Here is an 18,618-nt window from a genome sequence, read left to right on the forward strand (position 1 = left end):
TGGATCCATGCTGGTCGCAAACCCATTATGTTGGTTTTGTCGTGACACGGCTCATTTTTATTTTGTGAAAATGGTATCATTTTTTCTCTGTACATTATTTATGATGATAAATTTGTTATTTTCATCGTTTCAAAATATTAGAACAAGCAAATTTGATAATTATTACATTTTTGTTGTTGTTGTTGTTTTGTGAGGATGGGGAGGGGGCTGTTTTGTTCTTGTTCACATTACCCTTTGGTAAAAGATATATGAAGTGAGACTTATCAAGTTTACTGCGTGTGAATTTCCGACGTTCTTCGATAATATACGGCCGGGCACTATTAGGCAATCGTTGAATGGCGAAATGGGGGCAAATGTCCTCACGGACTTTGCCGATTTAGAAATTGATGTATAAGTACATGACGTTGTACATTATAAATAATTTATTATATATGTGAACCAAGTAGCAAGATATTCTTACACTTAACCAAAATGCTAAATAAATCAGTTATAAGATGGGTGACTAAAGGTTCAAATTAGCACATTTGGAGTTATATTGAGATTTTTTTTCACACTGCAATTATCTTACTACGACACCGTGTATATCTGAACCTGCAATATAATTTTTTTAGATTTATTTACAGTCCATTTTCTAGTTTATAAGGGCAAAAAAATGAAAATATCTCCAGCAATTTGTATATCAAATTACCCTTTGTTATTTTTCTCTCTATTATACGCGCATACACAAAATATACAACCCCTTCTATTCATTTTGCACTGTCACGTTATACATATTTTCGTATATAGGTTTAGACCTTTAGAAGTATATACAACTGTTGACTTTTTCTTGTTTAAGTTTAACCAGGGATTTAAAATGATTATGGATGGAATTGTTTCGGTTTTTAATATATGATCGGGTGTTAAATCGAAGGAGGTATTTTTCTTACAATTTATGCAAAATAAGGCGATTATAGATATGCTGCGATAAATTCTATTCGTTAAGACGCATTTGTACATAATTTGTACAAAAGCCGACATGTGAAAAACTTGCTGATTTATGTAAAAGCTTTCTATAAACTGATAACTTTTGTACTGATTTGGCGTGTTTAGGACTGGAAACTTTAATAATTTGGATTTAATCAAACAAATTTGAGTCCATGCGAGATAATAAAAGTTACTTGATTTTCTGTGAAAAGTGACTTTGTCGATAGTCAGCATGCATTTTGTTGCCAGGAATTCTACTGACGCGGCCTATCAGGCGCAAGGATACACTCTACGTTCAGACCCTCTAGTGCTCTTCCGTCAGCCACCAACGACAATTCATGGATCACCAGCTTTGACGCACAGACGGACACATTCTGGCGGTAGTATTAAGCTCCTGCATCACTCTACTAAACAGAATAACAATGATATTGAGCTTAACGCTCTGGAACCTTTGATAACGCAAGAGGTGAAACCGGAACCTGTAGCAGAAGACGAAGTAAACTCCGAGCATGATTGTGAGGCAGAAAATTGTAAACGTGTTACCATTAATGTCGCAGGCCTTAAGTTTGAGACACAGCTGAAAACCCTTAATCGATTGCCCTCCACTTTGCTCGGAAATGCGTCTAAACGGGAGCAGTTCTGGATTTCTGCTAAGAATGAATATTTTTTCGATCGCCACCGTCCATCTTTTAATGCAATACTTTACTATTATCAGAGTGGTGGCCGACTCAAACGCCCAGTCGAGGTACCTGTAGATATATTCATAGAAGAATTGGAGTTTTTCCAACTTGGAGATGCAGTGATTGATTCATTCAAAGTGTCGGAAGGGTTTCTGCTTGATAATTCGGACGACATTGAAATGCCGGAACATAAAATTAGCAGGGTGATATGGGAAATATTCGAATATCCGGGTAGTTCAGTGATTTCCAACGTAATCGCCATCGTTTCGGTTGTATTTATCTTAACGTCTATAGTAACATTTTGTATCGAAACCCTACCTCAGTTTAAGAACAAAGACTGTACGAATGCAACTGTGTATGACGCAGACGGTAATCCATCATCAATCAAGAAGTTCAATTACTCTGACCCCTTATTTATTATCGAATCTTCCTGCATTCTCTGGTTTGTGTTTGAACTGCTAATTCGGTTCATAGTGTGTCCTTCAAAATTGAAGTTCGTTAAGAATCTTGTTAACTGGATTGACATTTTGTCTATTGCACCCTACTTTGTTTTTATGATTGCGTTCTTCATCACTAACAGTTGTGAAAACAACAGTCGGATTCTTTCGGTACTAAGGGTGCTGAGAGTGGCAAGGATTTTCAAGCTGAGTAGATTTTCAGACGGACTTCAGATCCTCGCGAAAACGATGCAAGTCAGTTTACGTGAATTGTCTATGTTCGTACTGTTCCTAAGTATTGCTGTTGTGATTTTCGCGGGTGCTATTTTTTACGCGGAGGCACAGTCGGAGGAGTCGTTTTTCACCAGTATTCCTGATGCATTCTGGTGGGCTGTGATATCTATGACAACAGTCGGATACGGGGATGTATATCCGACAGGAACTCTGGGAAAAATTATTGGAAGTATGTGTGTGCTGTCTGGACTTCTTGCCATAGCACTTCCGGTTCCTGTAATCGTGACCAATTTTAACAATATATATCGACAAACTACTGGACGCGGGAATCATATCTAAGTCGGATTAAAAATAAGGTGATAAAATCCAACACAAACAATATTTACTTGCACGGACAAGTTTATTTCTCTATGTTAAATTATTTATTTATTCACAACAAATGTGTCTTATAATGCATTCTATAAATAAATATACAACTGTCTCAATTCCTTTTTTTATGGGATAAAAAAAAATAAAACTTAGTGATCACCTCCCAAGTTAGAAATATAATTATAGAAAGCTTAATTATAGATTATGCCTCAGAAAAAAATGTTTTACTGCTTAGAAAGAGAAACATGAATGTTTATATAATGGTTTAATAAAACATTAGATACTTGTAACATGAAGAATAAGCCATAAATGTGAAATAATTTGTCATAAAACGTAGCAAACTGTAAACAAAGTAGTATTTTTTTTCAATACAAAATACTAATTCACTATAACTGTATACAATGTACATATTACCAACATGCAATAGATGAGTAAGATGGTTCAGGTAGTTGGCTAATGAGTAACTTTTTTTTTTGGATGCTATAAAAGTGCATTAACATTAAAAAGATTTTGTGAAATAAAAATAAAAACATTTCTGCGGCATAATTGGCCTTTAAAGGAATTCCGATGAGGTTTAAAAGCCTTTAGAAACATAAAACAAAGATTGTATACCTGAGTCTCCTAAAAAGAGAGAAAAAAATACAAATCGCAATAACGAAATTTACTCGAAATGAATCGTATTTTTGTGCTATTTTTAGCCTGATTTGAGTTAAAAGCGTTGAAATGATTTTCATTTTTGGATCACTTTTTTACAATTAAATACATGTAATAATTCAGGGAAAAAAACGGTGTGAGCGAATGATCTGAAATTTGGCATACAAGTTATAAGTCAAGAACTTCATCAAAAGACACAAAAATCTGGAAAAAAATATTTCTCGTTTGCCATGGCAAAAAAAATCTTTAAAAAACATTGTTTATCAAAAACTGTCGGGACCTTGTATTTGTCCGTCATATATTTTGAAGACGAACTACTTTCTGAAAATGCATGTACATTGTCCGCAGTTATTCGAAAGGTACGTTACTAGATGTATACCAGAAATGTCTGCTTTATGCTGCATTATTAATTATCATAATTAAATTACCTATAGAGTCAGACCATTATAATATGCTGGGAAAAGAGAGTGAATTTATTCTTTCTAGTGAATTATGGTCATTTATCTGCAAAGTAGGTCATGATTGTTTGGTTTTAAAATAAACTGAAAATTAAAAACTTGCATGTAAATGAATAATGTCGATGCCTGTAACCTTTTGCCACCTATTTATTTTACACTATTTTACTAAGAATTCATGTATTATATAGAACTAAAACGGTGTCGTTTTGAATGGGGATTTCAATGTTAAGCTAGAGCCAACTGCATTTGTATTAAAGGCACATTATGCCTCAGTAACAAATCAATTTTCACTCCTTTAGAAAAGGCAAACATGAATTTCATAATATTTAAAGGACAAACATGAAATTTAAATGTTTAGATAATGGTTTTAGAGATTGCTAGGTAACTTATAATCTGCAGCATTAGCGCCGACGAAGTAAATTTCAGCCTTTATATGTCATAAAGCGATGAACATTATTACCTCGAGAAAATAATGTCATATGCTAGCAAATGAATATCCACTTACTGTAGTTACTCGCTGTAATATGCAAATGGCGTTATGTCTTGAAAAGGAAGTGAATTATGCGCTGCTAAACTTAAGATACATAAAAAATTATGGTATTGTATGCATGTAACTGACAGACACAACAGATCAAGCACACATGCATGAATATAGAAAAATGAATTTCTTCATGTTAATTGCTCTATTTAAAGTGCAATTTGGTCGTACTGAATCATCACATTTTGTATTGTAACTGCGTGTTGCTAAAAAGCTTTTTCGATGAGAAAATATTAGAAATGATAGTTTAACGTCTCAATACCGACTAAAAGGGCGCAAAGAATAGAGGAATTGATAAAAGATTGACCTTGATTTTCTGTCAGAATGTTAGCCACTTTCATGGTATTTCTGCCATCGATGGCAGCATTTTAAATAAGTATCTGCCTACAACGGCAGCATTTTTTCTTCGACCGGACCAGATTGAACGTCTGTAAAACTTTTAAGAAAAGACTCACGGGGTAGATGTTTGGCTTGCGTGACCCCAATGGATGAACGTCTATATTAATAACAGAAATCCTGCCATTTAGTTAAAACTTGAGATATTTTGAACAAAAAACAGTCATTTTCACGGATTTTTCCTAAGCTGTCACTTTTAACCTGCTCAAAATAGTCTAACAAGAGGGCCATGATGGCCCTGAGGTCGCTCACCTGTATATAGGCCCCCCGAAGCGGCGCCAGTTTAAACCCCAGGGCTTTTATTTGAACAAACTTGGAATTAAGACACCCATTAGAAGATGTTTCATGATGTTAAGTTTTTGCTATACACATATAAGGAAAAAACAATGACCTTCCTCCCCCCCCCCCCCCCCCCCCCAACAGAGTTTACTTTAACCCAAGGCTTTTTATTTGTACAAACTTGGTAGACACCCATAAGGAGATGTTTCATGCTAAACATCCTAGCTCTAGCTCATTGGGTTTTTTTAAAGAAAATTTTTTAAGTTTTTACTATACACATATAGATAAAAACAATGACACCCCTGGGGCGGGGCCAGTTTTGACCCAAGGGCTTTTATTTGAACAAACTTTGTAGGCACTTAATAGAAGATGTTTCATGCTTAATATCTAAACTCTAGCTCTTTGGGTTCTTTAAAAGAAGATTTTTTTAAGTTTTTACTATATGCATATAGGGAAAATCAATGACCCCCTGGGACGGGGCCAATTTTGACCCCAGGGCTTTTATTTGAACAAACTTAGTAGACACCCATTAGAACATGTTTCATGCTAAATATCTTAGCTCTAGCTCTTTGAGTTCTTTAAAAGAAGATTTCTTAAGTTTTTACTATATGCATATAGGGAAAATCAATGACCCCCATGGTGCGGGGCCAATTTTGACCCCAGGGCTTTTATTTGAACAAACTTGGTAGACACTCACTAGAAGATGTTTCATGCTACATATCTTAGCTCTAGCTCTTTGGGTTCTTTAAAAGAAGATTTTTTAAGTTTTTACTATATGCATATAGGGAAAATCAATGACCCCCTGGGGCGGGGCCAATTTTGACCCCAGGGCTTTTATTTGAACAAACTTGGTAGACACTCATTAGAAAATGTTTCATGCCAAATATCTAAGCTCTAGCTCTTTGGGTTCTTTAAAAGAAGATTTTTTAAAGTTTTTACTATATGCATATAGGGAAAATCAATGACCCCCTGGGGCGGGGCCGATTTTGACCCCAGGGCTTTTATTTGAACAAACTTGGTAGACGCTCATTAGAAGATGTTTCATGCTAAATATCTAAGCTCTAGCTCTTTGGGTTCTTTAAAAGAAGATATTTAAAGTTTTTTCTTTCGGTTGCCATGACAACCAGAGTTCTGCATGGAATTAAATTCTTTGAACAGTTTTTAAAGGTGACCACCAAAGGAACATTCCTGTGAAGTTTGGATGAAATTGGCTTAGTGGTTTATGAGGAGATGTCATTTGAAGCAAAAGTTTACGGACGGACGACGGACGGACGCAAAGCTCACCCTGTCACTTTGTGACAGGTGAGCTAAAAACAGGAAAAAACGAGTCCAAAATAACCTAATAGTATCTCAAGTCAATGGACAGTAGTTTCATGGCAATTAAATGGGCCGTATTTGTGTAATATGATAATACCAACCAAATTTATAACCTACCTGTACCGAGCGGTAAATTTCAGCTATCTGCCATCACTGGCGCCGGTAATACGGTGTGTTCTTTATCATGATGTTATAGCGTAGTGAAAGTTGGTCGGTTTAACGGATACTATAGTATTCAATGCAAAGGGAGATAATACTTCTTTAATATTCTGTTACTTCCACATGTCTGAAGCAGTCTTGCGGGGTATTTATTACATTAATGATAGTTCTAGTTTGAGATTAACAGAAAATACTATCTGATATACAAGAGTCCTTATTATGCACCCTAAGGTATCTTGCCATCTTCATATTTTGTATAGAGTTGGTTATGTCTTTATACCACAAACAATACAGCCAAGTTCATATAACTTGTAGAAGTTACTAGGCAATGCTATACTGGGCATTATAGTTTTCAAGACAAGTTTTTCTATACATTAGTCTACCTAAAGCATGAACAATTTAAACTTCCTGGTTATGATCAATAAATATTGAACTTTTGAAGAATTCAAAATAAAGCTTCATGCCAATGAATATGTAACCTCTGGGCTTTTGTTAAGGAGTAGAACATTTTAAGATGTGGTAATAAATTATGTATTAAGTTTACATAAATTACTTGATCACCAGGGTTGGGCCAATTTTTATACAAAGTGTCGTCACCCTATTCACAGGGGTGTCAAAGTCCAGATTTTGCTTCTCTTGCATCATTTTTGGGATCTATCTAAATCCAAAGTTTTTAAGGTAGATGAAAGTCTTGAACAGTTTTTGTTGTTCTATATAAAATTATTCACGTTTCCCATTTGTTATTTCATTCCAGTCCATAGTTTAGTTTATGCTTTGATAAGTCTACAACATATTTTGTTTCATGCATATTTTATTACATTGCACGGTTTGCACGTGTTTTGTACCAGTGTGTAACGTTAGGTATATATTCGGGTGTTCACTCGAGGCAGTATATGACAGCTTTTAACACGTTCTTTAGAGTTATAGTTATTTAGAATATTATGTCGCGGGAAAATTCGCCACCACGTGCAAGTTTTTCAACAGTTCCAAGGGAAGAAGTAGTCTCCGAATTGAAGGGTTATTTTGACGACAAATTTAGTTCGCTTCAACGTGATTTGAAACGTGATGCTGAGTGGACTGTTTCTTCAGCGACAAAGAAGGAAAAGAAGGATTCTTAAATTTAATTTCATTTAAGTCTTATCAGAACAGGAAACAGTTCGAGTTCAATAACACTGTTTTAGACTTACTTGACAATATTAATAAGGCAGTTTCCTACAGAGAGGCGTCTAAAGCTAAGGACTTTCTTGCCGAAGCTAAGGATGCTACAACTCATAGAAATAAATTGATACGTATCGCTGACGGTTCAGATCTTGGGTGGTCTACCATAAATGAGTACGAGTTACTGGAAGTAGCGTCTGATTCAGGTGATGATAAAAGAATTCGTCGTGCTGAAGAGCACGCTAAAAAGAAGGCTGATAAAAATGCTTATTTTAATGATAACCGTTTTGCTAGTTCTTTTCGAAACAGCAGAATTTCCAGAGCCGCAGAAGGACGTCGTTTCGGTCACGGAGACGTGGAAGGACGACGTTACGTTCAGGCAGACTTGGAAGGACGACGCTCCTCTCTTGGATACCTGGAAGGACGACGTTTTGTTCTGGGAGAAGTCATTTGCTTCAAGTGTGGCCAAGAAGGGCATTATGCCAATTTCTGTTCCTCACACCGAGAGCTTTCATGGTGCAGCAATCCAGCAACAAAACAGCTTCAGCAGCAGCAACAGCAACAAATTCTGATGCCACCCAACTCCTCGCACCAGAAGGCAACAAACAAGAATGATTTGTGTGTAAGACTATCGAAATATGATAAGTATTTTTTTTTTGAACAATTTTGTCAGTTAGATGAAAGTACTGTTTTTTTGTGAATACAAAGAATCTCAAGTTTGCTGTACAAACAAACTCTGTTAAAGGTAGATTAAAAAGTTGTATTTCGTTTTGGAAGGACACTATTCGGCCTTCTAACAATGAAATAATTTCTTTTATAGAACAAGGTTATGTTATTCCGTTTGTTAAAAAACCTCCGTCTTTTTATTTAAAAAATAACAAATCAGCTTTAAAGAACAAAGAATTTGTAGATTCAGCTATACAGGATCTGTTAGATAAAAATTGTGTGTATGAAACATTTTTTTAAGCCATATAACATTAATCCATTATCTGTCTGGCAAGAAACGTCTCATTTTAGATTTAAGTGTCTTAAACAAATATGTAAGAGTAGACCACGTTAAATTCGAAGATTACAGGGTAGCTAAAGAATTATTAATTGAAAATGGATTTATGTTTAAATTTGATTTATCTAGTGGTTATCATCATTTATCTGTTAATCCTTTACACCACCCGTATTTAGGTTTTTTCATAGTATCTTAATGGTAGGTTACGTTATTTTGTCTTTGAACAACGTTTTACCTTTTGGTCTTCGCAGTTCACCATACATTTTTACTAAGCTGCTTAGACCATTAGTTACGTTTTGGCGAAGTCAAGGATTACGAATTGTTGTTTTCCTTGATGATGGATGGCGGTATTAATAAAGACCAGGGATGCAGAGTTTGTTAAGCAAACGTTAGTGAAAGCAGGTTTTCTTATAAATTTTGCAGAAATCCATTTTTATTCCAGTACAGATGTTAGAGTGGCTAGGTGAAGGTTATCTCAAAAATTCCAGATAGACGTATTTCTAACACTAGAGTTTGTTTGGAAAATTTATTAAAATCTCGGTCGTCATCGTCTGCTAGAAAATTAGCACAGTTGGCCGGGAAAAATAATTTCCATGGCTCCAGTACTTGGGAATGTCTGTTTTTTAAAGACTAAGTATTTTTTGTATGTATCATGAATCCAGGTGTGCTTGGGACTCAAAGTCAATCTCCGTCAATTTCCGAGTGCATTTCCTGTTTTACATTTTCTGGGGAATAGCAATTGCAGGTTCCTTTAAGCTCAAACTTTTTTGTCGGCAGTTTACTTGTACACCTGTATATTCTCTGACGTCTAACACTGCTGGGGCAGCTTATGTAGTGATAGGACAGGGACTTAATAGCCTAAAATTTTGGTCGGAATTTGAAGCTAGTCAAAGCTCTACCTTCAGAGAGTTGTTAGCAATAAATATCATTACAGTCATTTTGTGGGAAATTGTCTGGTAAAACATGTTTTATGGCAATACAGATAACAAAAAACTGTGTTCATATTGTAAATAAGGGCAGTGTTAAGGAAAATTGCAGGTTATTGCCTTACGATATTCATTCATTGTGTGTAAAAATTTAGTATTTCTTTGAACATTCAATGGGTCAAAAGAGATTTGAATAAACTTGCTGATGAATACAGTAAAATGGTAGATGTAGATGATTATAGTGTGTCCGACGAGTTTTTTTGATTTAGTAAATTCCATGTATGGGCCTCATACTGTTGACAGGTTTGCTAACGACTACAATACTAAGTTGCCAAGATTTAATTACCTTTATTGGACTCCTTCTTCTGAAAATGTTGATGCATTCATGCAAGACTGGTCATCTGAAAATAACTGGTTAGTACCTCCAGTTGTTATGATTCCAAAGGCAATAAATCATCTTGTTGAGTGCCAAAGTCAGGGTATACCCTTGTCGCGCCTTTTTGGCCGTCTAGTCCATTTTATCCTATGATTTTTGGACAAACTTCAATTCAAAAGCATTTTATTAAAGATATTCTTTTATTTAAGCCCACACAGCGCATTTACGTACAAGGAAAGAATAAAAATTCAAGTTTTGGTACGGAACATTTCACTAGTAAAGTGCTTGTTATACGATTTGATTGTAAATCAATATTGTAGGGGAGATAACTGTAAATGGGTTTTAATTGAACACTCGTTTATTATCTTCTCTTGTTTTTACCTTTGTATATTTTTGTCAATTTGCAGGCTTGTTTGATTCATGTAGATGGAAAGACTTAGCAGACACATGCAACAGTTCTGGTCTTCCGATGTCCGTTGTTTCAGAAGTAAAACACACTATTTTGGGTAGCAGAGAACATAGTACAGTGAAAAATTATATGTATGCTTTTGAAAAATTTTGTAATTGGTGCGATAAATGCAAGTTATCTTCTTTGCCAGCTTTGCGATGTCACTCTAATCGGGCTGCTTTATTTGTTTCGGCTATTTCAGAATGAATAAATATTCATGCGGGACGATCTAAGTTAAATCAAATGTTTCTAATGGCTAATTGGGCGCTATGAAATGCTATTTAAAGAATAGATGGCTTAAATTATGTTTAGAAGGCTGTATAAGAAAGATTTCGAGGCCTGTACAGAAACAAGAGGGCCATGATGTCGCTCACCTGTATATAGGCCCCCCAACCCCCACCCCACCCAACGTTGCAGAGCCAACTTAACCCAAGGGCTTTTATTTGCACAAACTTGGTAGACACGGGACTCACCCATAAGAAGATGTTTCATGCTAAACATTTAAGCTCTAGCTCATTGGGCTTTTTAAAAGAAGATTTTTTTAAAGTTTTTACTATACACATATAGTTAAAAACAATGACACCCCTGGGGCCGGGCCAGTTTTGACCCCAGGGCTTTTATTTGAACAAACTTTGTAGACACTTACTAGAAGATGTTTCATGCTTAATATCTAAACTCTAGCTATTTGGGTTCTTTCAAAGAAGATTTAAAGTTTTTTGCTAAACACATATAAAGAAAATCAATGACCCCCGGGCGGGGCCAATTTTGACCCCTGGGCTTGTATTTAAACAAAACTTGGTAGACACCTATTAGAACATGTTTGATGCTCAATATCTTAGCCATAGCTCTTTGAGTTCTTTAAAAGAAGATTTTTTAAGTTTTTACTATATGCATATAGGGAAAATCAATGACCCCCCTGGGGCGGGGCCAATTTTGACCCAAGGGCTTTTATTTGAACAAACTTGGTAGACACACACTAGAAGATGTTTCATGCCAAATATCTAAGCTCTAGCTCTTTGAGTTCTTTAAAAGAAGATTTTTAAGTTTTTACTATATGCATATAGGGAAAATCAATGACCCCCGGGGCGGGGCCAATTTTCACCCCAGGGCTTTTATTTGAACAAACTTGGTAGACACCCATTAGAACATGTTTCATGCTAAATATCTTAGCTCTAGCTCTTTGGGTTCTTTAAAAGAAGATTTTTTAAGCTTTTACTATATGCATATAGGGAAAATCAATGACCCCCCGGGGCGGGGCCAATTTTGACCCCAGGGCTTTTATTTGAACAAACTTGGTAGACACTCACTAGAAGATGTTTCATGCCAAATATCTAAGCTCTAGCTCTTTGAGTTCTTTAAAAGAAGATTTTTTTAAGTTTTTACTATATGCATATAGGGAAAATCAATGACCCCCGGGGCGGGGCCAATTTTGACCCAGGGCTTTTATTTGAACAAACTTGGTAGACACCCATTAGAACATGTTTCATGCTAAATATCTTAGCTCAGCTCTTTGGGTTCTTTAAAAGAAGATTTTTTAAGTTTTTACTATATGCATATAGGGAAAATCAATGACCCCCCGGGGCGGGGCCAATTTTGACCCCAGGGCTTTTATTTGAACAAACTTGGTAGACACTCACTAGAAGATGTTTCATGCCAAATATCTAAGCTCTAGCTCTTATGGTTTTTTAAAAGAAGATATTTAAAGTTTTTTCTTTCGGTTGCCATGGCAACCAGAGTTTTGCATGGAATTAAATTCTTTGAACATTTTTTAAAGGTGACCACCAAAGGAACATTCCTGTGAAGTTTGGATGAAATTGGCTTAGTGGTTTATGAGGAGATGTCATTTAAAGTAAAAGTTTACGGACGGACGGACGCCGGATGAAAAGTGATCACAAAAGCTCACCCTGTCACTATGTGACAGGTGAGCTAAAAAGAGCCTATTACTCCTGATGTGCTGAAATTACTCATTAAACGTTTTGTTTCTGAAAAGTGTTCATTGGCAGATTTAAGAATTGTTACATTGTTTGTGATTTGTTTTTAAGTAAAACTTCAAAGAATATTTTGTTTTGCTTTTATTGTTTTGGATTTATAATTTTCACACTTTGTTTTAAATTGGTTTCTAATAATCTAATCTGAATCAAGTCTAATAGCGCAGGTTTTATTTTATTTTTTATCTAATATGGTATCGTGTTTTAAATTTATAAATACAGTTCTTTAAAATGTTTTATCTAAATGCTTTCTTTGTTTTGCTCGATTGAAAGTTGTCAAATACAATGCCTAAATCCTATTCTGTTGTTTTGGTTTCTTTCTAGTAAGATTATAACATGGGATAAGTGAATAATTGTTTTACTCACGACACAGAGTGAGTAAAATAAAATTATTCACATTTCCCATTGTTATTTCATTCCAGTCCATAGTTTAGTTTATGCTTTGATAAGTCTACAACATATTTTGTTTCATGCATATTTTATTACATTGCACGGTTTTCACGTGTTTTGAACCAGTGTGTAGGTATATATCCGGTGTTTTTACTATTGTTTCTCACTCGAGGCAGTATTTGACAGCTTTTAACACGTTCTTTAGAGTTATAGTTGTTCCCTCTTCCCGCCCTCCCAGTTTCTAAGAAAGGATGCTATTTAGTGGTTTTCAGAGTATCGTTATAAAAAATTATGTTTTCATTTATCATTATTAATATAGTTTCAGTATTTTTCAGGTTTATCGTTGGACGAATATGCATATGGCTTTCCGAATTCAGCTATATAAGATACTATCTACAGGATCCAATGGAACTGTTGTATACCTGAAGAGATTTTAACTTGATCCAAACTACATGCATTTATTTGTTGAAAGTTGTCAAATACAATGCCTAAATCCTATTCTGTTGTTTTGGTTTCTTTCTAGTAAGATTATAACATGGGATAAGTGAATAATTGTTTTACTCACGACACAGAGTGAGTAAATGGCAATACACGTCCGACCTACTGCAACAGTAAATTTGCAAACACGATTATTTATTTGCCAGGGAGAAAAATGAAAGAACATCATATTATGGTACGGTTCTGTGTACAAGATTTTATACACAAAATAATATGGGTCTGCAATTCTGGTCTGTCCACACCCCTGTATTTTAGTTGAGGCCCACTAAACAGTGCTATATGCCAAATGTCTAAGCAATGGACAGTTAGTCTAAAATGTGCTTTCTTATCTGAAATTGTTTGGGCATACACATTTGAAGGCCTGGACAAAACAGTGGCAATATAAGTCTTTAAATGACTATGCCCCAGAATTATTTTATTGGAGCCACCTTAAAAATCTTAAGCAAATAAATCATTTAAATAACAACAAAGACGAATTTCTTTGTACAAAGGGTTTACTAAGCAATTGTTACAGCTTAAGACCTTGGTCGTTCCTTCTTTCCTCTGAAAAGAGCCCACAGTGAAACGTTAGCGACCTTGACAATCTTGAAACGGACACCGGGAATATCTCCTACAGCATGACCTTTTCTACCAAAACCAGCAACCAACACCTCATCGTTTTCCTGAAATGCAAAATTGGTGATGCCATCATATTGGTATTGTCAAAATCAAATGTAAACAGAAATTTTCAGGAATTTCCAAAGTTTGAACTTTATCAAAACCTCTGGCCCTGTGTTCACAAAGATTAGGATCAAATTTAAAAACTCAAATATTCTCTATTGTTTGTCCTCATAGAATAAATATTAACATGATAATACTGGACTTGAAATAGCATGTTTATGAAATTTTAAAATAAATATATTGTTATTTACATTTTGAATATGTACCATTTAATTCTAGTAAAATACTATCATTATTGGTTATATAAAACAAAGAGGAAAATCAGGATCACTTGATCCTGATTTTTTCTTATTGAACACGGGGCCTAAGCTCCCATTAAACATCTCCATCAAGTAAGGGGGACAATAAATATTTAAATGTAGTCACTCTGTAAACAATGTAACACAGAATGGCCAGGCTGCACTTGCGTTTCTAGCAACATAAAGGTTAAGTAAATGCATATCCCTATGTTACAATGTCAAAATTCGAGCCAGAGTGTTGGAATAAAATATGCCTCATTGATATTGTTTAACAAAGTTAGAATGAAGTTTAAGATACATTACAAACACTGCATTATCACTATGCAAGTAAGTTTCAAACAAATTAGAGGTTAAGACTTTCTATGTATGTTATATTCTTCAAGCCCAGAACAGGTTGGATAAAGAATAATTTCAGAATGCTCAGATACATAAGGAATTGTCCTATTTAGTCAATTGTTATACAGCTAAACCTACTTCAATAAAGTTGAGGCAACCGTCATTAGGTACGAATGCCGTGATCTTTTTTCCATTCTTGATCAATTGTACTCTCACACACTTTCTGATGGCAGAATTAGGCTGCTTAGCTTCTACTCCACTGAAACAAAAACATTTCATAATTTAATTACCATCTAAAATAAAATACATGATAATTTTTCCAAAAATAGAATAAATTTGAAGCTTTTCTATGGTTACTATGTACTTATGGGAAATGCTTATCTACCAAATTTTTAAAGAATAACAGTGTCTTCAAACTGACGACAATGATGCTATATATAGTGCTCGTAATACAGTGTTTTTGTTCACTTTTGGGGGAAGGGGGTCGGTGCCGTTTGGAGGGGGAAAAATGCAAAAGGAGGGGGATTTTTAAACGGATCTAAAATATTGATGTGTCACATGATAGCCCCCCTTACCTATATGAGAACGATTTGTAAACAACCTTGCTTAACAGTAAGTCTTACAGACATAAAATAAAGCATTTTCCAGCAGTTAGTTGCAAAAAAATGATATTCATTGCAGGCAAATTTGGGCTGCCATATTATAGGGGGAAATTTCGGCTTTGAGGGGGGAAAAACATACTATTTTGAGGGGGGAATGGGGCCGAATTTCGCAGAATATTTTGGTGAAAAAAAAAAACACTGCGTAATAAGACATTTTCTCCAAAACAGACATGTCATGCTAAAAATATGAATTCTAAATAGTGTCACAAAAATATTAACTTACACTTTTTCAAGAACAATGCCTTTAGCGTGGGAAGATCCCTGGAAAGGTTTCACCCATCTGGAAGGCAAATGAGCCTTTTTGTATGTTTTGTCATGCCATTTCTGCTCGCGTCTATGATTGACAAACTTACGGGCAGTTCTAATACCGTGAGGCTTACCTGAAATCATTCAAGAATATTTGGATATATTGGAACAATAATTAAAGATGCCAAGTGTTGTCTACAAGTTAAAATGAAGACTACTTTACTTACAATAAACATAGCTCACAGCTAACTTTAGTAATTAATACAAGGGAAGATTATTTTACTTCTAAGTAATAGAAACAACTGAACAAGCTCGCATTAACATTAGTTGTGTTCAAAGAAGAACTTCAAGTTCAAGAAGAAAAAAGAAAATCGCATGCCATGCCGAGCACCAATAACACAATAAAACAGACAATAAAACATGTCAGTGTTACGAAATCATGTTTATAGTGGTATCGGCTATTTTGTTACATATTCGTTATGATAATAATACAATGTATATTTAAATAGTAGGTATTTTTTTAACCACCACGTGTGGAGCTGCTTACCCATGTTGGCGAAATTTAGAAAGAACGTTTACTGCGAGATTATCCGAGATTTCAATTTTATTAAGCTAACGCGTTTTAAATACCAACAAGAACGAAAGCATCAAATTCTCTATACTATTTTTGTACAAATGTTTTGTTTAAATTGTAGCTGGTCAAAACTTTGTAATTCATAAAAGATAAAATATATAAAATGATAAAGAAATAGTATACAAAACTGCTCTAGATCTACATACAAATAACAAGTTCAAATTTCTATATAAAATGGGTCTTTCTGAGTATCAATCCCATTTAAATTTGTAAATTGCTCGTTACATATATTTGATAAGTTATTGTTGTTTATATAATATGAAAATATGTTTTCAAATGAAAAAAGATTTAAACAGTAACATAAAAAGTTTTAACTGATGACATTCTAACGGAGAACAGACAGCTGCAAAAAAGGAACAAAGAACATCACAATTTCATTATCATTCATAGAAAGAAAAAGTTCCAGTAAGAAGAAAAACACCAAAAAACAGAAAAGACGTGACAATAACAGCGTCAAAAGTATAGTATTACATAGAGGATATTTGTTTAGTTCAGTGTAAGATCGGAATATATTTCACCGAGTGAGCACCAAAAGGTATATTTCACGAGTGGCGCAGCCACGAGTGAAATATGAACTTTTGGTGTTCACAAGGTGAAATATATTTCGATCTTACACTAAACTAAACAAATTTTCTTTTTATTATATGCAAAGAAACGTTTTAAAAAGACATTAAACCTAATACTGAATGAAAAGCGCGCCAAATAATAATACAACATGACGTCATTTACGACGTCACGTCATTAAGTTGGTACCCAGTTCTGTGCACGCTTGTATTTCACTGAAACAACGTACGGGGCTTAAATTCAAAACAGTGAAATTATCAAAGTGGTAATTTCACTGTTTCAAACAGTGAAATTACCAGTTTTATATCACTGATATATTTCTATAAACCACCGAAAAGCATGTAATAAATGTATCTTTTTAACGATAATAAGGATAATATGTTGAAACAATTAACATTTCAAAATGTGTTATGAATTAACAACGGGTAGTAACAATTCTTGTCGCTTTTTATTAGCTACATCTATATATTTTCCTAAATTTACAAGTATAGCTTTATTATCTGATTGTAGTAACTCTACTAATTTATACACATTTATATAACTAACATATTTTATAACAAAAATTTACATAAATAAGCTTAATTGCCGCATTGTTTTGAAATCTGCTCACATTGTCAGATAATTAAAGGATTATTTCGGCGTCAATTAAATATTTCTACAACAAGCTTAAGGTGATTGGCTTATTAAATTAAAGGTGTGACAAATGTTTTAGATATGTGTTCTTTAATCAATTATCCTAAATCAATTTTCGTAATGATCACATGTTTTTGCAATATTTTTTTTTTTAAATATTTGACATATATATAATATATGAAATATATATATATATATATATATTAATTGACATTTATGTTTATGATTAATTCAATATTTATTTAAACATATAATTACTTTCTTGTAAATGTACTCCTGTAATAATGTTACTTTGATAAATTGAAAATCCGCGATGTGGGCTTTAAGTTCATGTTACTTGTATTGAGACATTATTAAATTATTGTCATTGTCAAATTATTAAAACAAAAGGAAAAAGTTTGTTGATAACTAAAAAAAAAAAATCATTGTTAGATCTATAATCATACTGTGGCGAATCGTTATTAAACTGTGTCGAATCGTTATTACTCTGTGGCGAATCGTTATGTGGCGAATCGTTAGTGTGGCGAATCGTTACTAATTCAAACAGCGAATTTTCAAAGTGAATATATTTATTAGATCTAGATTTTCTCAAATGCCAGGATAAAAAGCTAGTAACTAAATCAAATTTTATTATTTTATAAACACCCATACACACTGAAATTGCCTATTATAAATTTAAATGACCATTTTCTAGTTTTCTTTGTAATTATTTTCTGTCATTTAGAAAATCCCGGCGTATTTGTGACTAACCTGAAAATAAGATTACCAATGTCTTTTAATGATTGTTTTTCAAGCTTTTATAGAACAATAACAGAATGCATTATGTCAACACTTACTGATTCTTTCTTCATTATACCGTATAAAAAATATTTCAAAGAACCTGTGAAGGATATATAGGCCTAATTTTATAAATATTCTGGAAAGAACGAAAACCATATGACATTGACTTTTATAATTTAAGATTCGCAACAGACGATAATAAGATAATTTTGATACATTTTGTATTTAAAATCTATTCTTTAAAGACCATTTCCCAGTAACATATTTCATAGATAAATAGATGTGTATATATAAGCGCCACTGGGCCGAAACATATTAAATTAACAGGGTACATATGTTGTATATGTATAAAAGCGGCACTTGGCTGTGATATCATAAATCACCAGGGTGCATTTTTTTTAGAGTTATAACATTACATCAGATTACGTCACTTTTGTTAGTTGTCAATTTATTTATGGTCCGAATTTTGTTATGGATCATCCTAGGGACTTTATTGGTCATGCCTTACTGATTTGATACTCGATCCAGAGCCC

At 34.1% G+C, this 18,618-nt stretch overlaps 2 protein-coding genes across 2 annotated transcripts; one reads left to right on the top strand and one right to left on the bottom strand.

The window, feature by feature from the left end:
* The first annotated feature begins 765 nt into the window (after window positions 1–765).
* On the top strand, window positions 766–3,016 carry LOC132753392 (potassium voltage-gated channel subfamily A member 1-like). The gene has a single exon (XM_060743854.1). It carries the CDS (start codon window positions 1,196–1,198, stop codon window positions 2,651–2,653), a length of 1,458 nt encoding a protein of 485 aa, XP_060599837.1. The 5' UTR covers window positions 766–1,195; the 3' UTR covers window positions 2,654–3,016.
* A 10,731-nt stretch (window positions 3,017–13,747) lies between these two features.
* On the bottom strand, window positions 13,748–16,106 carry LOC132753406 (small ribosomal subunit protein uS12-like). The gene is made up of 4 exons (XM_060743869.1): window positions 16,022–16,106; window positions 15,452–15,608; window positions 14,705–14,825; window positions 13,748–13,933 (listed from the first exon to the last, which is right to left on the bottom strand). Exons 1-4 carry the CDS (start codon window positions 16,023–16,025, stop codon window positions 13,787–13,789), a joined length of 429 nt encoding a protein of 142 aa, XP_060599852.1. The 5' UTR covers window positions 16,026–16,106; the 3' UTR covers window positions 13,748–13,786.
* Window positions 16,107–18,618: the final 2,512 nt, after the last annotated feature.

Source organism: Ruditapes philippinarum, unplaced genomic scaffold, assembly GCF_026571515.1.
Source record: "Ruditapes philippinarum isolate M1 unplaced genomic scaffold, ASM2657151v2 ctg4_1_1_1_1, whole genome shotgun sequence".
In the NCBI taxonomy this organism is placed as follows: Eukaryota; Metazoa; Mollusca; class Bivalvia; order Venerida; family Veneridae; genus Ruditapes; species Ruditapes philippinarum.

What these genes read in the sequence shown, in the direction of transcription:
- LOC132753406 (XM_060743869.1), bottom strand. An exon ending in GGCATTGTTCTTGAAAAAGT is followed by an intron (nt 14,826 to 15,451) that starts GTAAGTTAATAT and finishes TTTTTGTTTCAG; the next exon opens with TGGAGTAGAAGCTAAGCAGC. An exon ending in GTTGCCTCAACTTTATTGAA is followed by an intron (nt 13,934 to 14,704) that starts GTAGGTTTAGCT and finishes TTTGCATTTCAG; the next exon opens with GAAAACGATGAGGTGTTGGT.
- LOC132753392 (XM_060743854.1), top strand. Translation starts at nt 1,196, where the DNA reads ATGCATTTTGTTGCCAGGAATTCTACTGACGCGGCCTATCAGGCGCAA.